Source organism: Numenius arquata, chromosome 6 (assembly GCF_964106895.1).
Source record: "Numenius arquata chromosome 6, bNumArq3.hap1.1, whole genome shotgun sequence".
NCBI classification, from domain to species: Eukaryota; Metazoa; Chordata; class Aves; order Charadriiformes; family Scolopacidae; genus Numenius; species Numenius arquata.
This window is the reverse complement of record NC_133581.1, coordinates 33,652,332-33,672,213: the sequence shown is the minus strand read 5'-3', so window position 1 is coordinate 33,672,213 and position 19,882 is coordinate 33,652,332. Positions and strand designations below refer to the sequence as shown.

The window sequence follows — 19,882 nt, the reverse complement described above, 5'->3', positions numbered from 1 at the left end:
CAGGCTCAGCCCTGCCCTGCTACCAGCAATTTAATCCCATCCCTGGCTTGCTGCCAAGAGGATGAGAAGGGCCTTTTTTTGGCAAGATGAACTACACCGATAAGACTGACTTCTGAGAAAGGAAAAGCCAAGCTGCGGTGGTCTGAAAGGATCAACCATCAGCGTAGCTACTTGGAAAAAAAACCCAAACAGCAGCAGAAAATGCTTGTTTCTCATTCACCCAGAAAAAAAACCCCAACGCAACAACAGTAAAATATAGCTCCATTCAGAAATGTTCGCTCTGCTGTCTGGAAGTGCAGAAGCTGTTGTACCACTCGGGTCTGGCCAGGATGGAGCAGCATCACTGTCAGTTTGGGCTTGCAGTCGTGGCTCCCAAATTCTGTTTTCCTAGACCACGGGTCGATGGAGCCAGTGCTTTGCCTGCACAGCCCGTCTGGTTTCCTTCCCTAGAAAGCATGCAGAGGCTGATGCCTGCCAAAAAGAAAAAAAACTCTGGGTGGGTGGTTTGCAGTCCCTGATGCTTCTTCAAGCTCTCCCAAAGGTGGTCCTCTGGCCAGCAGGCAGCAGGAGAGATGAGTGCAGTGAGCCATGTGCCGCAGGGTTCAGTAGTAAAATTGCCGTTTTTATGGTTGTTTCTGTTTTGGGTTGCTTCTGGGGATTTTCATACTTCCTAGGAGTCCATATAAAAAGGATGACAATAAAAGTGGAGTTTAAAACAACAGGCAAATGAGTGCATCTGTGGCAGCCAGCTAATAGCAACTAAAGCAATGGAATTCAGGGCACTGGCTGGGCTGCTACCAGCATACTTATGCTAAGCACAGTCAGAGCGAATTTAGGTGTAATTCAGCCAGAGGTTTAAGCATATAATTGAAAGTTAAGCAGGCAAATAGCCCCTTCAGTGGGAAGGGGAGCTACTCAAGCACTTAACTTCAAAGGCATAGAATCATAGAATGGTTTGGGTTGGAAGGGACCTTAAAGATCATCAAGTTCCAACCCCCCTGCCAAGGGCAGAGACACCTCCCACCAGACCAGGTTGCTCAAAGCCCCATCCAGCCTGGCCATGAACACCTCCAGGGACGGGGCATCCTCAGCTTCTCTGGGCAACCTGGGCCAGGGTCTCACCACCCTCACAGCAAAGAATTTCTTCCTAATATCTGATCTAAATCTCCCCTCTTTCAGTTTAAAACCGTTCCCCCTCATCCAATTGCTCCACTCCCTGATAAAGAGTCCCGCCCCATCTCTCCTGTAGCCCCCTTCAGGTACTGGAAGGCTGCTATAAAGTCTCCCAAGAGCCTTCTCTTCTCCAGGCTGAACAACCCCACCTCTCTCAGCCTGTCCTCATAGCAGAGGTCCTCCAGCCCTCTGATCATCTTCATGGCTCTCTGCTGGACTTGTTCCAACAGGTCCATGTCCTTCCTGTGCTGAGGACTCCAGAGCTGGACACAGGACTCCAGGTGGGATCTCACCAGCGTGGAGTAGAGTGGTAGAATCACCTCCCTCGACCTGCTGGCCACACTTCTTTAGATGCAGCCCAGGGTGCGGTTGGCTTTCTGGGCTGTTAGCACACATTGTTCGCTCATGTTGAGCTTCTTGTCCACCAGCACCCCCAAGTCTTTCTCCCCAGGGCTGCTCTCAATCCATTCTCTGCCCAACCTGTATTTGTGCCTGGGATTGCCATGACCCAGCTACAGGACCTTGCACTTGGTCTGGTTGAACTTCATGAGGGTTTGCACAGGCCCACCTCTCAAGCCTGTCCAGGTTCCTCTGGATGGCATCCCTTTCCTCCAGCGTGTCAGTCGCACCACACAGCTTGGTGGTGTTGGCAAACTTGCTGAGGGTGCACTCAGTCCCACTGTCCATGTCTCCGACAAAGATGTTAAACAGCACTGGTCCCAGTACTGACCCCTGAGGAACACCACTCGTCACTGGTTTCCACTTGGACATCGAGCCATTGACCGCAACCCTGTGAGTGCGGCCATCCAGCCAGTTCCTGATCCACCGAGTGGTCCATCCATCAAATCCATGCCTTTCCAATTTAGAGACCAGGGTGTCATGCAGGACAGTGTCAATGCTTTGCATCTTGCGTGTCTTACTGAGTAAAGGTCTTAATTTCATTTGACCAGCAAATCTTTCTCTTCCAAGAAAGCAATGGCTGGAAACAGGGCACCAGTAATTAATCCCACAAAAAGAGCATGATGGAGGCCTCTGCCTGTCTGCCTTTGCCTTTGGGTCGTTTCCTAGGGGAAAAATGGGATCAGACCTGCCCTGCAAGGTGGTCTCATACAGCTCTTATAAGCTTTTCCTGGACACGTCCCACAGCATTGTGGTCCTGCAGGGACGAGCAGCTCTGGGGAAGCTTTTTTGGAGGTGCTTTGGGGTTCACCCCATGGTGTGCCTGGGGATGTGTAGGCAGAGGGGCCAGCTGGGCAGGGCATTTCTTTAGCACCACAGCAGCAGGCAAATCTGCCCCTTCCCCCATTTCAGAGACCACAATCGAGTTTCTCTCCCCGAAATCCCTTTGGGCAATTTACTCTTGATGCAAGTGGCTAAAAGGAAGGGCCCTGTTGAGGTGAAGCCCAAGCATCCTGCTCGCTCCCAAGGGCCTCAGTAGGCTCAGGTCCAGACAGACTGTGTGTGACCTTGGGCAGACCCTTTCATCTCTGCCCCCTCCGGTTGCCCATCCCTCAGCCAGGCTGAGCAGCAGGTCTTTGGTCCCAGCATTGGAAAGGTCTCGGCTTCATCTGGTCTTGCAGGGTGGCTCGCTGCCACCGGCCTTCTGCTCTCCTGCCTCACTCGCCCCGGCGCCGTGGGGACCAGCGGACTTTCACATGCAAAAGGACCTGCAAGCTTGGCCCCTTATTTAGCCCAGACGTTTGTAAGCTCACCAGGCATTGTCTGGCTTGTAGTGTGGAAAGATTACAGCCAGCGAGATACTTTATCTCTCTCTGTAGATTTATTTTTTTGCCTGCTTCCCTTGCTTTGGGAGAAATTGCTGCGCAGTGAGATCACTGGATTTTCCTCCAGCTTGTAATGCAGCACAAAAATATTTTTAACACTTGCTTTTTTCTTCTTGTTTTTTGGAGAATGGTTTGCCAAAGTTAGTGCATTATTGGGTCTTTCTCAGTGAACCACCATGTCCTTGTTTTTGCTCCCTACGTATGGGTGTGTATTTTCAGTGCTGCTTTCTGCAAGACGCAAATCAAGCCCTTGGTCCATCACTTTCTGCATGTGCTGGTGGTGAATGGCTTGTTTGATTCCTCTCCCCAGCAAGATGGCATGGAGCATTTTTCTCGCATGAATGTGGCTTTTCAAGAGGGCGCGTCCCTTTCCCAGTGGAATTTGTTTTTCCCCTTCACACTTATTATGTCCTCCGTGGGACTCTACAAAAGCCACGCAAAATAGCCCCACACTTGTGAGGCTGGTGAGCTGTCACTTCGCATTGGCAGGCTGAGGGCTTTAAATCCCTGTGACAGCAAGTCCTGTGACCCCGTTCCTCCCAGACGGCTCGCATTCGACAGCTGCTGCCAACAATGATAATTATTGTGGTTATAGATAAGCTTCGAGCTTTCACTGGCCCCTTTCCCATCAAATTGTCTGAGAAGCTCTTTTCTTCTGGCACCCCACACTTGCTCTCTGCCGATGCCAGGACAAGCTCTTGTTCTTGGCACTGGGTTTTGAGATTCCTGAGAAAAGTTTTTTTCAGGCTCTTTTTTTTTTTTTCAAATCTGTTCTATTATTGACTTGCTTTTAACAAGCAGAGCTTACAAAAGTCAACCTCATCTTTCACCACCCTCTTGGAGATGATCACAGTGGAAAGTGTGCGCTTTAGGTGTCCACTTTGGCTTTTTTTAGGTAGCTGCCTATAAGCCCCCTTCTCCCAGGAGCATTTTTGCCTCCCAGGGATCCCCCCAAATGTACAAACTGAGCCAGTGTCTGCTTTTCACTGCGACGGGGACTGATGAGACATTTGTTTGAAATCTTGGCTCTAATGTCCCTGCTTGGGTGTGAAAAGAGTCCTCCTGCAGCTTCATACCCCACATAAGGTCATGTCTATCCTGGCCACTGCCCTCGAGCAGGACAGGTAGAGTGTCCCCAGGACATGGCTGCTCATCACTACAAGCAGCAGAGGGGACATTTTCCATGGATTCCTGGGAAATTCCTGGGAAATGCATGGATTTCCATGGATTTCCTGGGTTTGCTCCTTGTACAGCAACCCTAGCAATTGTCCTGGGCACCGCTCAATGCAATCTTTGAGCTTCCTCCCCTGGCTGAGGTGGGATTTTAACTCACTCATTTAACAAACACTCTCTTGGGGAGCTCACTCGAGCATAAGGTGAGAGAGGACCAGGCACAGAACAAGAAACATGGGCTTATAAGGAACAAATATTTACTTGACAAGTCTGTAAGATCCACATACCTCGATAAATACAATCCTTCACTTCCAGCCTTGAGCAAAAGATTTCAAGCTAAACCAAGCCCTTGTTACCCTGGTCTTAGAGAACAGCACCCTCCCTGCTCTACCTTTATCTTCCAAAAGCCAGCTCCACGGTCTCAGGCTGCTCCCTGAAGAGATGCCAGGATGAAAAATACCCTCCTTGTTTAATTACTTAAGAGCGATCAAGTCAACTCCTAACCTTCTTTTTGATCTGCTGATAAGGTTGACTTCCAAGGTCTCACATCCCATCGTAAGGTGTGTTTCTGGTTTCAGCTCATTCCTTTGAGCCACTTCCAATGTTTCAGCATCACCTGGCAACACTGGTCACCAAGACTGGGGCAATGGGTTTCCTTAAAGCCAATGAACAGGTCTTTTCAACCATGAAACTTTTCCGTGCATGAAAGTACAGAGGATTTATTTTTTTTTTAATTATATCTATTGCAAAGGCTTTAACCGTCACTGCAAGCTGGGCAAGGGATAGGAAGTTGGCAGACAGAGTTGCAGAAGTTGCTACGCTTTCCCTCCTTTGCATTTAGATTATTTTATTAAGTGCAATGCAAAACCATGAAGAAAAATGTGTGAGTTTTGCAATCAAAGTCCTTGCAGGGAGCAGTCACGGAGAGTGCTGCAGACATACTGAACTGTGATTGATGGCTGCCCCATCTTCAGTTCCTGTTACGTGGAGGAAGAATAAGGTGCAGGGGGGCTTGTTTCCAACCTGTTAGAGTTTGAAGCACATTGAATTCCACTCCCCTTTACCCACCCCCCACGCCCCAAAAAAAAAGCTGATGGGTTTCCTGGGATGCTGAGCATCTGCTTCCCCAAATTTTGGACTTCTGTCTCTTTCAGAGAGACTCCAGCCGAAGGCAGCTGGGAGGGGTGGGGAAGACAATGTTCAAATCCAAGAAAAACAGCAGAAATTGGCTGAGTTTTCCTTATGGGTTGTGGCAATGGGTTTAGGAGCAGTGCTGAGCTGAATCCCGAGTTCAGCCTGGGCTGTGCTGCTGACGGGGAGCGTGACCCCCACTAGCCCCATGGCCTTTGCGGGTGCTGGGACTGCAGGAGCAGCATTGGTACAGGGAAGAGTTATGTATAAAACTTACTTAATTTTAATACATGTATAATACTCTACTTACAATGCTTATATAGAATACTGTAAAATAGGGGATGGCAGTTGTAGCGTGGAGAGAGGGAATTGGCTGGTGGGCTCTGGACCCCCCCAGTTTGCAGCAGGGCTGCTCTGTGCCTTGGCAGAGCACAGTCCTGCCACATATCTCACACATCCTTCTTCGTAACACACTGCATAGCGTTATTCATGATGCTGCTTTTAGCTGGGAGTTAAGCTGTTCATCTTGCAGGGGTGTGTAGGAAATGCTCCTCAACCCTGCATGATTACTGGGCTGGGAATAACTCTCCTTCCCCCTCCATCTCCCAGGCTGAAACTCTCGAATGATGAGATCAAACGAGCAATTTTGACAATGGACGAGCAGGAGGACCTCCCAAAAGACATGCTAGAGCAGGTGGGTGACGTGTCTCATGCTCCTCCGTGGTTTCCTCATGCTGAGACCACACTGTGCAAGGTGCTTGGGACCAATCTACAACTTTGAGAAATGTGTTGGGGCCCCAAATTATTTGCCAACCGCATGTTGAAAAAACATCGAAGTGGGCTGGAGCAGTAGGAAAGCAGCTCAGTCACAGGATCAGTGCTGGGAGCAGCACAGCCTCCACATGCCATGCCTGTACCTGGATCTGCCCTGGGACCCCAAGGCTGAGCCAGTTGCCCATTTTGTGGCTGCAGCTTGAAGTTCGTGCTTGGTGGGGGTTTATTTTTGAAAGTTCAGCGTTTGTGCAGTCCTCAAAAAGGGAATCCTGTTTTTCACCCCATCTGAATCCCTTTGGAAGCATTTTAGTCACCTGTGCTTAAGGCTGAGCTGAAAGTTTTACTTTCAGCAGAGACATGGGAGGATTCATTGCACAAAATTTCCATCTGCAAATAGGTAGAGTTGCAGCAAATGAGAGTCCCTGACGTGTCCTCTGGCAGAGCTGATGTTGAAATCTTCTTGGAGAATACATAGTGCATCTGTTGTAAAACCAGAGTGATGGCAGGGCAGAAGCAAGAGACACTAATGTGATGGGGTAATGGAAGGAAGGTCACAGGGACACTTGATAACACTTGATAACACTTACTTCATAGATGCCTCGGGGTCACTGTCTGTACATGTTGAAAAGGTAGTAGATTCAAGCAAATAAATTGCCATTTTGCTCCTGAAAAACTGTGCATGGACCTCATGTCCACAAGTGTGCTTTCCCTTGTTTAGCTCCTGAAGTTTGTTCCTGAAAAGGGTGACATTGACCTCCTGGAAGAGCATAAGCACGAGCTGGACCGTATGGCCAAGGCTGACCGTTTCCTCTTCGAAATGAGCAGGTTGGTGGCCCAGGAGATGTGTTTTGGCCAGTGGCTGCATGGGCTGGTTGTGAGGCAGCTCTTTCAATGGAGCCTGGTTGGGAAATGAGCCCTGCTTGTGTTTTCACATCAAGAAATGAGTGGGCCAAAGCACAGTGCTCCCACCCATAAGGATCACTTGTGATGCTGTGCTCCTAAAATCAGGGTTATGCCTCCCAGACAAGCAGCAGCTGGGTGGAGTGGCAGGGAGAGGGATGGGGAGATGGATCCTCTGGAGACGTGTGTTGGCTTCCCAGAGGATGTCCCAACACATTTCCCCTCTTGTGTGGGGGAGAAAAACTCAATCTGGCACAACTCTGTGAAAGACTGCATCAACTGCATCATCTGTATCATGGCCCGGCTAGGAAGTGCTGTTTGAATGATAACAATGCTGTAGCAATGCTCCTTTCCCCTTCACACAAAGATATCCTAATGAATACTAGAGACTGATGTGTGTAAATTTTGCTCTGCTTTGTAGGTAAGTCCCACTCCTCACCTTAGGAATGACGTGTCCCTTAGGCTCCTGAGAATATATGAGGCGGAAAGAAAATGTCATTTCTTTCTGCTCCTGGTAGCAATCATTTAATGCTTAGAAGTCTTCAGGGATGAATAACCTTATCTTTCACATGCACATCCTCCAGAAGTGCTGATTCAAAATCTTGAAGCTCCTTTAAATCCAGCTGAGTATTGAGCTCTTTGAATTTCTTAGCTGAACTTCAAGCAAGTCACTTGTTTGCAAAGCCAGTGAGTTTTACACTCTGAGATCGTACCAGGAGATCAAAAATAGAAACACTCCTCTCATCCCTAAGAAATGCGCCGATGAACACCAGGGCAATGCACCGTGTAGTTGCTGAGCGTCAAAGACATGCAGGATGGAGCTGTGAAGTTCAGACCTGAGCCTTCAGGGCTGGAAGAGGCTCAGTATTAGCTTTCCTATTGCAGGTCACCTTTCTCCTTCACAGTCTTTTGCCCAACTGTTGCTCCCATGACTCCATCTTTTGGAAAGCACAACGTGCTGATGTGAATATTTTCTTTGATTTCTGGCATGGCTTTTTAATTTGCCCTGTGGTCTGTAACCGAGTGTCATGTCTTTGTCACCTGTGATTAGTACAACAACAGTGTATCCCATGGCCTTGTCTGTGAGCATGTCTCCCATGGGTCCTTGGTCCAAATTACTCAAATCAGACTGTCATTTGCGTACAAGTGAGATCTTGTTTAGCCTAAATACAATTGACATGAGCAGAGCGGTCCCTGACTTGGCCAGGAACAGGCTGGATTGGGCTGTGTTGGTGGCGTTCCAAGCCGGACCATTGTTTTGAGGATCTGAAGGTCCAGTTTTGTTAGTGCCAGTAGTTGGTGTGCCTGTCTCCAGCCACAGCTCATCACAAAGCCATTGGAAGCTCAGACCTTATCAGCATCTGTGCTAAGGAGTGGTTGTAAAAGAATTGTTTGTTTATAGCAATAGGGTGTAAAAATGCACTTGTTGAACCTTCTGAGTTAAGGATAGCCTTAAGCACATGCTAAAGAGCCCACCTGGATCCACTCCAGGACAGCTGCAGCTTCAGTTGTCCTTATTCTCATCCCAGCATAGTTTCAGGGAGAAATGCGGTCATTATTTTTTAATCACTGTGGCTCAAGCGTGCTTTATGAGCACCGCTGCAAGCAGCAGAGCAACTGAGCTCTGCCTGGAGCAAGCAAAGCTCAACCTGCACCTCTTTCTTTTCCAGGATAAACCATTATCAGCAAAGGCTGCAGTCCCTCTACTTCAAGAAGAAATTTGCAGAGAGAGTTGCAGAAGTCAAACCCAAAGTTGAAGGCAAGTGACCTGACCTGCTGAGGGGCTCTGTGTCGGCACAGGGAGCACTCACAGGAAGAGCATCCCTCCGTGCCAGGGCAAGCCTGGTCGGCATGGAGGTTGCAGTGACACAGGGGACGGGAGGGAGTTGATGGTCACTCTTTGGTGATGGGGACACTGAAGGGGTTGCTGCAAGAAAAGGGGACTGGTGTGCTGCTATGGCAGGGGGTAATGTCCCACACCTCTCTGCTTTCAGCCATCCGCGCTGGCTCCAAAGCGGTGCTGCAGAGCAGCAGCCTCCAGCAGCTGCTGGAGGTGGTCCTGGCCTTCGGGAACTACATGAACAAGGGCCAGAGGGGCAACGCCTTCGGGTTTAAGATCTCCAGCCTCAACAAGATCGCAGACACCAAGTCCAGCATTGACAAGTGAGCAGCCCCTGCGCTCCTCCTCAGTAGCATCCGTGGGCCCCAGGGATGTTGGGGCAATGAAAGGACCATTAGTGTTGCCTCTGGGACGTGGGTAGATGGGAGCTGTCCCCTCCCTCCTGCTTCCCCATCTGGCACATCGAATGATGCAAGCGTCCATTTTTTGAGCAGGACAGATTTCCAGGGAAGCTGAGCTGCAGATCAGCACGGGGATTGATGGGGGCTTTCCTTCCTGGGCTGGCTAAACAGCAGCCAAAGCTGATTAGGATTATCATCCTCCAAATGCTTTTTCCTCCCATTTGAAGAAACCAAGAGCTGTCATGCTGTGATGCAGTGGCTGGAGAAGTGGCTAGGTCCCAGGGGTTCTCTCCACGGGAACCCCCTCTCAGCCCCCCCCAAGCTGTCACAGTCATCACCTTGTTCGCTCTCCCCTCACCGAGCTCCATGCACAGAGTGAGAGGAGCTGGGTCAGGTCTCAAACCTGCCTGGTGTCATCCATCAGTAAAGACAGTGGAGGATGGGAGCGGTAATTCTCACATCACCTCTCCTGGGTCTCTCCTGTGAAGGGCCCTTGCTTGCAGGGACCAGGCTGCTCTGCAATGTTGCTGTGCAAGGGACAGACCCATCCCATGTCCCCAGACCAGCAGCGAGCAGGATTCTTGCAGAAATCCCAAAATAGTTTATTACCAGAGTTGGGTGTTAATAGTTTATTACCAGGGTTGTATTGTGAGAACACTGGTGAAAACGGTGTTTCCCACTGAGCTCTCGGCTCCCCGTGGTGCCGCCATGCTGACCTCACCACTCCTCTCTCCTAGGAACATCACCCTTCTGCACTATCTCATCACTGTCGTTGAAAAGAAATATCCCAAAGTCCTCTGCCTGCATGAGGAGCTGCGAGACATCCCACAGGCAGCCAAAGTCAAGTAAGCAGAGATATAGGTGGCACATAAGGAGCGCCAGGAGCACCTTTCCCCTCGCTTCAGCCTGCCTTTCCGTGTCACCCTCCCCTGCTTGTGCTCCTGGGCAGATCCTGACCGCCAGGCTGGGCCCGGTGCTGCGGCCACACTCGCCCAAGAGGCAGGCACAAACATCACCTGGTGGCTTTAAATCTCAGCCCTTGCAACAAAAGGCTGTGAGCCTCCGACTGTGAGGGAGGGGAGCTGCTTGGAGCCAGCCATTTCCTGTTGTTATCTCACCACAGAAGCATTTAATTAATTTCTAATGGTACGTTAAGTAATCCGTGAGGAAGTGGTTGTGGTGCGGCTGCAGATAAAGGGCAGCTGTTTATATGTGTGTGGTGGGGAGGCTTTGCCTGCAGCATGGGCAGGACCAGGCAGTGGTGCGAGGGGCTCACCTGCCTCCAGGTCCTGCCTGGCTCTTGTTTCACCACCGACATGGAGCTTCTGCTATTTGCAACAACCTTTTAAACCCTGCCTGTCTCCTTGTGACCTGTTCGGAGCAGGCTGCTGCTGTCTTCTTGCCAGCGGAGCCCCTCGTTCAGCAAAGCCCTTAGACATGCACTGAACTTTTAAGTACAGGAGCAATCTGCTGTTGCTCTGCGAAGCCCTCGATTATGTGCTGAAGTCCCCCTGAAATGAATGAGGCTCTGTTTTGATTTTAAAGTTCAATGTGAGTTTATGGGCTTCGCTGCTTCAGGGACCTAAGCAGCAATAATCACACGTTTCTGCAGTCAGCATGCACTCGTGTTAGCTGTGGACATAAAAAGGGTCTGAAACTGCGCCTCCTCAGAGAAGGGATGGCAAATATGCATGGACTTTACAGAGCTCTAGGGTCTTTCAAGTTTCAAAGTGCTCTTGTACAATAGTGGCCTCCCTACAGAAGATCTGTAATGTGCAAAGAAAACATCCTCACATTTAAAATGTAAAGTAATTGTCAGCCATATGGATTAAACAAAGTGACGGGACAAATCTTGGCGTGTGAGGAGGGGTGTTTGGCTGCTGCGCTCATAGGCAATGGCTGGGAGTGTGGCTGAGCAGGGCACGCTCCCTCGCCAGTGCAGGCTCCGACTTTCTCATGCTCGTGTATCTGCAGCTGTTGTACAGATACATCTATGGGAAAGAAAGCGTCTGCGTAGAGGATTTTTTTCCCCCTAAACTTTATCATTTTTCTCTAAACTCGACACCATATGTAATATTTGGGCTTGGTCCAATCTAGAGTGAAAGCAAAAAGTTTCTAACGCTCTAGAAAACCCTAAATTCCCCTTAGCCCTGCAGCTGTGAAGCAAAATTGCTGCCTCTGTCAATCCCACCGCTAGTAATGAACTGCTGGAGCACAGGGCTCCCAAAACTGCATTTTCCCAGACTAAACCTGCCAGGAATGCTTGCTCCATGACCCGATGTCAGCGTTTCCAGGGACCCCAACCCTAGAACAGACACTCCTGGAAAGACATCAAGACTGTGATTGTCGAGTCTTTGTGAGAAAGCTTCCGCGCAGATGTAGTGGTAGAAACCCGTAAGCACTTGAACTTCACTCATCAGGGGCTTGAGCCTTGTATAAACACAGTCAGTGCCAGATGTGATAATTTATTTTTATTTCTCTATATTTGGGTTCTCTGCCTTTATGAAAGCCTTGCTGCTCAGAATGACGCTTTGCATGGCATTCACCTAACTGTGGTTCCCTGAAACACTGTCCGCTGTGCAGTGGGACAGCAAGCCTATCTTCTGCTTGCCCTCGAGAGGGGAAGAGAAATCTATGCCCAACAAATTCCTCTCCTGAGCTCTGCTTTTGCTTGGAGAGGTCTGGAGACTGCTGAGCTTGCTAAGCCTGAAAAGTCCCCTTGATTAAAAATACTGAAAAGCGCTTTGCTTCAAAACAAGCAACTGCAGCTACTTTGAGATGGGTGGCTGTCCTAGCTTAGAGGCTGTCAGCCCAATTTACTGCTCAAAACATGCTGGTCTGCAAACAGGAGACAATGTGTGCAGCACCGGGGTCTTTTCAGTGGAAAAACAACGGTCGAGTTGGTTAGAGAGCTGTAGAATTTGCTGAGGAAGGATGAAAATTAATATCCTGCCATTTCCAACAGCATGACCGAGCTGGAGAAAGAAATAAACACTCTGAGGAGCGGCCTGAGAGCTGTGGAGACTGTAAGTATTATTTAAATCAAATATAGTCCAGCCTGGCTCCAAGCACCGCGGCATCCCTCCTTAGGGAGGCAGGTGAGGGAGCTCACAGTGAAGCTGCTTTTATCTCACATCCTGGAGATTTGTCTTTCCTTCCTGCCCTGCACGTGCGTCTGTCCTCTCAGGGCTGTTTTGGCACCAAAATTACTGTATGTGGTTTGGCCTGTGTGTGGTTTAATCTAATAAGCCAAGGGAGCCTGAGTGTGTCTAGTGATGGTGCCTGTGGAAGACCTGGGATGTGCCAGGGGGTCTCCCTTTGGCTGTAAAACCACAGAGCCGGGGCTCAGGCTGAGGAGCACTTCTGCAGCCCAGCTGGAGTGGTGATGAAATGGTGGAGGTATCCCAAAGGAATCACTGTCCTGCTGAATTATGCTACTTCCATGATCTTCCCGGCAGGATTTGGCCTTAAAAGTGTACTGCAGGTGTGATATTGTAAACCAGGGTAATCTGTGGCCTCACGCATGTCAGGAGGGAGCAGAAGTGGCAGTGCTGCCAGTTACCTGTGGCGATGATGCAGGCACTCACCCAACAGCACTACCAGAGGTCGATGGTATTTCTGTCTCTCCATCAGCCAGGGACTGACCAGATTTACACTTTTTTTTCCCCAAAGGAGCTGGACTTCCAGAAGTCTCAGGTTCAGCAAACAGGCGACAAGTTTGTGGCTGTCGTCAGCCAGTTCATCACATTAGCCAGCTTCAGCTTCTCGGATGTCGAAGATCTTCTGATGGAAGCGAAAGAGCTGGTAAGGTCACCAACGTCCTTAAGATCTGGGTAACATTTCAGCCTTTCCTCCAGCCAACAGGAGAGGGATGGTCCTGGCCTTCCCAGAGCATATGCTGTGTGTTAACATCTCAGATACCTCCCCCACAAGATCATGCAAGTGTCCTGCTGAGACCCTGACATGAGAAAGGTGCTGGGCTGGTCTTTGTGGACTGATTGAAGTGGGTGGGTACATCTCTGTCTGTCCCCAGGGCCTTTTTTCTGCTCCACAACCCAGCATGCCAGGGGTTTACAGGTCAGGCCAACAGACTGCTTCTGGGACAAGCAAGATGTGCTGTAGAAAGCCGTGAGATACCTGTCTCATTTTTTGGAAGTGCAAAGCAGGTGCTAGCCATGGGAGAGTTGTGTCCATCAGGGGAGGAGATGATATGTCATTTGTGAGGATCTGAGTCCTGGTTAAGAGCTTTCACTCATACCTAGAGAGCTGCTTTGCTTTCTGTGTTTTAAAATGGAAATGTACCAGTTTTGGTGGCTTTAGAGTTAGGACTATGACAGCTTGGGCATTTTGGCCAATGAAGGCTGAAGGTGGCAAGAAAGCAGGGTGTTCTGTCTGCTGTTGATGGAAGAGGAGGAAAAAATGCAACCAGGTCTTCAGGCTGGACATGAGGTCACCCAGAGGTTGATATCAGAGACCGGGGTGACCCCACCTCTATAGGGCAAAATAACATCGATGCGTAACTTCAGTCTGAGACCTACCCAGCTCTTCTCTCCGGAGAAGAGGGAGAGGAGCTCAGTGACATAAGTTGAGGCCAACTCCAGACCTGGTTAGAGAAGGTACTTAAAAGATTCACCTTCCCCAGAGTAATGCCTTGGTGAGTGCTTTGCAGCCACGTGCAATGACCTCTTGCCATGTTGTCCTTTCTCCCTACCAGGCTGGCTTAAATCACAGCAATGGGGTGGCCATTGGCTGACATCTCTGATTCCCAAGCACCTTTTGCTTCCCCTCTTTCAGCAAAGGGGCCTACAGCTGGTTTCCATTTCTTCCAAGAACGATCCTCCAGTATCTTCTCCCTGGCCTGGCCTTCATCTTGATTGAAATGGCAGGGAGATAGTCCAGCACAGGCCATTTTATTGTTCCCACCCTTGTCCCACTGCATGAGCTACCTCTGCAAAGACAGAAGTTACCAAGTGTCACCTTCTTCTTCTCCCTGGTTGTACCGATGTCCAGTTGGCACTGTCCTTCAGACCATCCACCCATGCTTGGGCATTATGATTGACCATTGCCTTCCTGAAGCCATGGCTAACCCAGGCCACCCTTTTAAACTGCTGACAGTAACCTGGCAGATCTTCCCTGCAGTGAGTTAGGACTGTGGAGACAGTGACAAATGTTCTGCTAACTGTATTGTCATCTGCTGACTTGGCTCGATCTAGAGGAGAAGGTCCGGTCATGGTCCCCAGTACCCATCAAAGTCCACTCTGAAGCAATATGCAGCTGTTCCCATGGTTATAGAATAGGATGGGCTGTGCAAAGTGCACCAGCTCTTCGCTTTTTAAACACGTCCAGGTTCAAATTGTGTTACTGATTTCTCTTAGGAAAGTAGAAACATCATTGTTTTATGAACTATATATCCTGCAAGGATAACATTTTCAGCCTTTTCCCCTCCACCAGAATCTCCTGTAACATGGCAGAGAATTAAATATCTTGGTGAAAATCAACAAGAATAACCTCAATTATTTTTACTTATGTAGTGGCACCTCTCAGATCCCTCCCTGCATCTTGAAGTGCTAAGTCTCTTAAGTAAACAAAGAAATAAAAATGCCCTAAATGTCTTTTAAAGAGCCTGGAGCACCCCTGCAAATAAAATGAAATCATACAGGCAGGCTTTAAAAACGTTCCTCTCAGTCTACCCAACAAAATCAAAGCAACTAATAAATCTGTTTGTGCTTTGATTTTGTTTTTCTTTTCTTTTAAGCGCCTTTATCTCCAGAATGCACCATCACAATTTTAACAAACTTTCTGTGCACAGTCTCCTTTAAACTGGAAGTGAGAACAAAGGATGTCAATCCCAAGGACAACTCATGGACTCCTTGGGGACCAGAGCTCATCAGCAGATCGTGGATGTCCTGTCCTGACTTGCTATGGCCTCATTCAACTCCTTTACATTAATGGTGTGCAAATAGCACAAAAGGCCGGAAAACTCCCTATTTCCCTACCCGGGGCTGTGCCTGAGCCTGGACAGAAATGTGTTTTAGAAGTTTCAGCAGCACATTTGGTTTCCATAGCAGAGCATGTGGCAATGATAAATAATACACCAAAAATACTTCAAAGAAAAACTTAAAAGTGCGAGTCTGCCTTACCCTGCTGTGTTTACTGTTGGGTTTATGTCTTCGGTCATCGGGCCCACAATATTTTGCTTCCTTGTTTTTACTGCTGCTTAGTTAATAAAGTTTAGCTGGGGCAGGGAGAGGCTCGGCAGAGCCAGAGGCAGGAAGGGCTGTGTGGGGAGTGTTTTAGGAGAAGGGGGCTCAGGAGTGATCCAGGTCAGCTCTTACAGGGCAGCAGGTAAAACATCAGATATTTCTTTCATGTTTAAGTCAAAGCTTGATGAATCAAAGCCCTACTCTCCACTGTGGCCGCTGGAAGCATTTCTCTCCACTCCATCAGACTTCCCATGGCAGGTTTTGCCAATGCAGTGGATGTCTTCAAGACTGATGGACCGATGTCTTCTCTCTCCCAGTTTTCCAAGGCTGTGAAGCATTTTGGAGAAGACACGGATAAAATGCAGCCTGACGAGTTCTTTGGCATCTTTGACCAGTTCCTTCAAGCTGTGACCGAGGCCAAGCAGGAGAATGAGAACATGAGGAGGAGGAAGGAGGAGGAGGAGCGCCGGGCACGCATGGAGGCGCAGGTGAGCAGGCATCAGCAAGTCCAGCAGCACCATTGGGGCGCCAGGGGATGGCAGCCATGACATGCTGTCCCCATGGTGGCACAGAGAGCACTGAAGACTGGTCAAAGAGCTGTGCTCTTAGACCCACTGGCTTTTCACTGTTGATTGCTTAATTAACTAATGACCTTGGGTTGGTAAGATCTTGGAGGCAAAACGTGCAGCAGATCTGGTGCTGCCTGTGGGCTGCTGTGACCCACCAGCAGCAGCCATAGGAACCTGATGTACTTCAAAAAAGGCAAGTGTAGGGTGCTGCACCTGGGCGGAAATAACCCCATGCACCAGGACAGGTTGGGGGCTGACCTGCTGGAGAGCAGCTCTGAGGAGAAAGACCTAGGAGTCCTGGTGGACAACAGGATGACCATGAGCCAGCAATGTGCCCTTGTGGCCAAGAAGGCCAATAGCATCCTGGGGTGCATCTAGAAGAGCGTGGCCAGCAGGTTGAGGGAGGTCATCTTCCCTCTCTGCTCTGCTCTGGTGAGGCCCCATCTGGAGCACTGGGTCCCGTTCTGGGCTCCCCAGTTCAAGAAGGACAGGGAACTGCTGGAGAGGGTCCAGCAGAGGGCTACAAAGACGATGAGGGGCCTGGAGCATCTCTCTTACAAGGAGAGGCTGAGGGACTTGGGTCTTTTCAGTCTGGAGAAGAGAAGGCTGAGGGGGGATCTGATCGATGCCTATAAATACTTAAAGGGTGGGTGTCAGGGGGATGGGGCCAGTCTTTTTTCAGTGGTGCCCAGTGACAGGACAAGAGGAAACAGGCACAAACTTGAGTGTAATAAGTTCCACCTAAACATGAGGAGGAACTTCTTTACTTTGAGGGTGGCAGAGCCCTGGAACAGGCTGCCCAGCAAGGTGGTGGAGTCTCTGTCTCTGGAGACATTCCAAACCCACCTGGACACGTTCCTGTGCAACCTGCTCTGGGTGGACTTGCTTTGGCAGGGGGTTGGACTAGATGATCTCCAGAGGTCCCCTCCAACCCCATGTGATTCTGTGGACCTCAGCCCATGGCTTGTATCAATAACCCTGACAAGCTCTCATGTGCTAAGCACCAGGGTGGGAAACCGCTTTTGTTTCATGGGTTTGGGGGTCACCGTGTGTGTTGGGCACCCCCCAACCACCTCCATAAGAGTGAAATGTCTCCTTTCCCCCCCTCCACCGTGGCACGTAGCTGAAGGAGCAGCGGGAGCGGGAGCGCAAGGTGAAGAAGGCAAAGGAGAGCGGGGAGGAAGGTGGTGAGTTCGATGACCTTGTCTCGGCCCTGCGCTCGGGCGAAGTCTTCGACAAGGACCTCTCCAAGCTGAAGCGCAACCGCAAGCGCATCGCCAACCAGCTGGCTGACAGTGGCCGGGAGAGGCCTGTCACCAAGCTGAACTTCTGAAAAACAAACAACAATAAAACCCAACAAAAAAATGCGGGTTAGTCTTTTTGCAGTGGCTGGGGGAGGGGGGTATTCCCATTATGCTGCCTTGGAATTCAGAACGAAACAGTGACACGCTCTTTCTCCCCACAGGCGAGTGTGTGTGTGTATATACTGTGTATATAGTCAGGTCAGGAGCGTGGATGGAGGTGCATGGGCATCCCGCCTTGATGGGTGCCAGCGCTGCCTCCTCCCCTCCCACTCCCTCCGAAAAGTAGTTCTCCCCATGCTCAAGCACAATGCCGTGTCAGTGGAGCCAGAGAGGACCCAACCCAGAGACACCTGTGGTCCCCACGGTCCCCAAAGACAATGGGAAGCCATTTCCCACCGCTCCTGCTGGAATCCCCCCGGGCCATTTGCGGCGGCTGCCTTGTGCACAAGGCAAGCGGTTTAAACAGGAAAAGAAAAAATCAAAAGTTGACTGAACTTAATCTGGGTTTGATTTATTTTCTCATTGTCGTGATTATTCAAAAAAACTCGCCCATCTGTGCTTTCGCGCTGGTTCCCAACCTGGGCACTGCGGGCGCTCCCGGTGATGCTCTTCCCATCATCCTTGGGAAACGCTCTTTTCCTCTTACCGCCACCTTGCTAAAGGGAAAAGTTTACTCCAAAGTGCTTATCACTTTAATGCCACACAGATGTATTTATACTTTTATAACGTTTTCTGGCCCAGGCTGATGGGAACGGTCGGTTCTCGGAGACGAAGAGCATAGAATTTTGCATTGTCATTTTTATTCTTGCTTTCTGTTCAATGGGACAAACTGTATCCTCTGTAAAGGTGAGTCAGGACCGAGGGTCTCTGGTGTACAAAGGGGCTTTTTCTTTCCTTTTTTCTTTATTGGACACACAGAAGCAGCGACGCCAAGAAATGATCGTCTCTTAGCCAGGTCCTTTTTCAACTGGGTTGCTGTTCATTGTCATTGCAAATTTGTAAGCAGAACTACCTGTCAAGTGTCAGTCCAAATAAAGACAAAAAAAATAATAAAAATAATTCAAAGCTCTCAGGGAGTAATAATTTAATGATTTAGAAAATTAAGAATTGGAGAATAAAAAGTAACCACCTTAACATATTAACATTTCTATTCTTAAATTATGCTGAGTATATAGAGGACTGTTACTTTTTACTTTTATTTATTTGTGATGTGTTTTTTAAGAAAACAAAACAAAGCCTTTTTATACCACCAATACTTTTGTGATCCTTTTGTTTGTTTGTTTGTTTGTTCTTTTTCCTGTGGAGAGATGAGTTTGTCCCTGTTGCACTAGATACTAACACTATTTGAAATAAGGTTGGTTGTGTTTTTTTCTGTCAGATAATCGGTATTACCGGTGAGGTATGGGATGTCAGTTAACTATATGTACTGTATAGCAAAAGTGCTGTTTAAACTAATTTGTATAAAAAAAAATAGTGGTTCTAAGCACCTGAAGGCCATGGGGTCTGCGTGCTGAGTGAAAGCTGTGAAATCTCTCTTTAACCAGAGTTGTCAAGAGCTGTGTTTTTACCATTTTGTTCTTTTCTTCATTGCAACTTTTGACACACTGTAGACTTAAAAAAAAAAAAAAAAAAAAAAAAAAAAAGACTTACTTTCTGAGTAGCATTTAAAGCAGTAATAAATAAAGCAGGTAAGTGCAAAAAAAGTCCAGCACCTCGTATCCAAGCAGCTGCAACACCTGCAAATTATGTTCAAAGGTGGAGTTAAGCACTTTGCTTTAAGAAGGAAGGGGAAATAAAGACAAAAGGTAATGATAATACTATTCCTTAACTGAAGTGCCTCTATTTATATTTTTTACTTATGGTTGAAAAAATGGAGCTGATACAATTGAGGGAACGGACTTTGGGGGAAATTTAAAATATAAAAAAAAAAAGAAGGAAAAAAAAAAGGTTAAAAAAAAAAAAAAGTCTGGCCTCTGATGGTTTAAGGAATGGTTGGTCACTTGTGTTTAATTTGAAAGGTGGTGGGAGTCTGAAAGGGTGATCGCCTCCTAGGGTCCCTGCCTGCGGGGCTCGACTGCCAGCACCTACCCCCGGCTCCTGCCTCTGCAACCCCAGTGCCACATCAGGACCTTTCCCGACAGATTTCCTCTTGCTCTTCCAAACCTTGTTGTTGGGTTTTTTTAAATTGTTTTACAACAGCCTCATTATCAGGCTGAGTTTGCCATTTCTTTGTTTTCTTTCAAAAAAAAAAAAGAAAAAGAAAAAAAATATTATATCTCTATAAATAAATACAAAGGCTGTGTGCAGGTAATTCCATGTGCCAGTGTCGAAAACTACTTTTAGATTGGTGCTGGTGTAAGTAGCCACTCTTTTCTCTTGGGTGTGTATTTTAAAGATGAATTTTTTTTTTTTAATAATGCCAAAAAGGAAAAAAAAAATCCATAACAATTTGTAAACTGAAGTATATGTCTTGGACCTTATTTGCTTCGTAGTGACTAAGGTAGTCTGTTAGGTGCAAGGATGTTAGTAGTCTTAGCTAGCAGGAAATGCTGTGTAATGTTATGAGACTGTACATTTTCTAAAACAGCAATATGCAATAAAGAAAATTTCGGTGAGTGTACATGGCAGAG

General features: G+C 48.4%; 1 protein-coding gene across 4 annotated transcripts in view; it reads left to right on the top strand.

Annotated features, from left to right (window-relative positions):
• The window catches only part of DAAM1 (dishevelled associated activator of morphogenesis 1), a 63,091-nt gene extending 43,604 nt beyond the window's left edge, over nucleotides 1-19,487 (top strand). For 3 of the 4 annotated variants that reach the window (XM_074148439.1, XM_074148438.1, XM_074148437.1), the window contains 9 exons: nucleotides 5,871-5,955; nucleotides 6,754-6,860; nucleotides 8,606-8,694; nucleotides 8,930-9,098; nucleotides 9,914-10,021; nucleotides 12,142-12,202; nucleotides 12,849-12,980; nucleotides 15,697-15,867; nucleotides 17,072-19,487. In XM_074148439.1, the coding sequence (XP_074004540.1) occupies nucleotides 5,871-5,955; nucleotides 6,754-6,860; nucleotides 8,606-8,694; nucleotides 8,930-9,098; nucleotides 9,914-10,021; nucleotides 12,142-12,202; nucleotides 12,849-12,980; nucleotides 15,697-15,867; nucleotides 17,072-17,281 (1,132 nt within the window). In that variant the 3' untranslated portion in view covers nucleotides 17,282-19,487. The remainder of the gene's footprint in view (nucleotides 1-5,870; nucleotides 5,956-6,753; nucleotides 6,861-8,605; nucleotides 8,695-8,929; nucleotides 9,099-9,913; nucleotides 10,022-12,141; nucleotides 12,203-12,848; nucleotides 12,981-15,696; nucleotides 15,868-17,071) is intronic. The other variant, XM_074148440.1, reaches the window with a different exon arrangement.
• The last annotated feature ends 395 nt before the right edge of the window (nucleotides 19,488-19,882 follow it).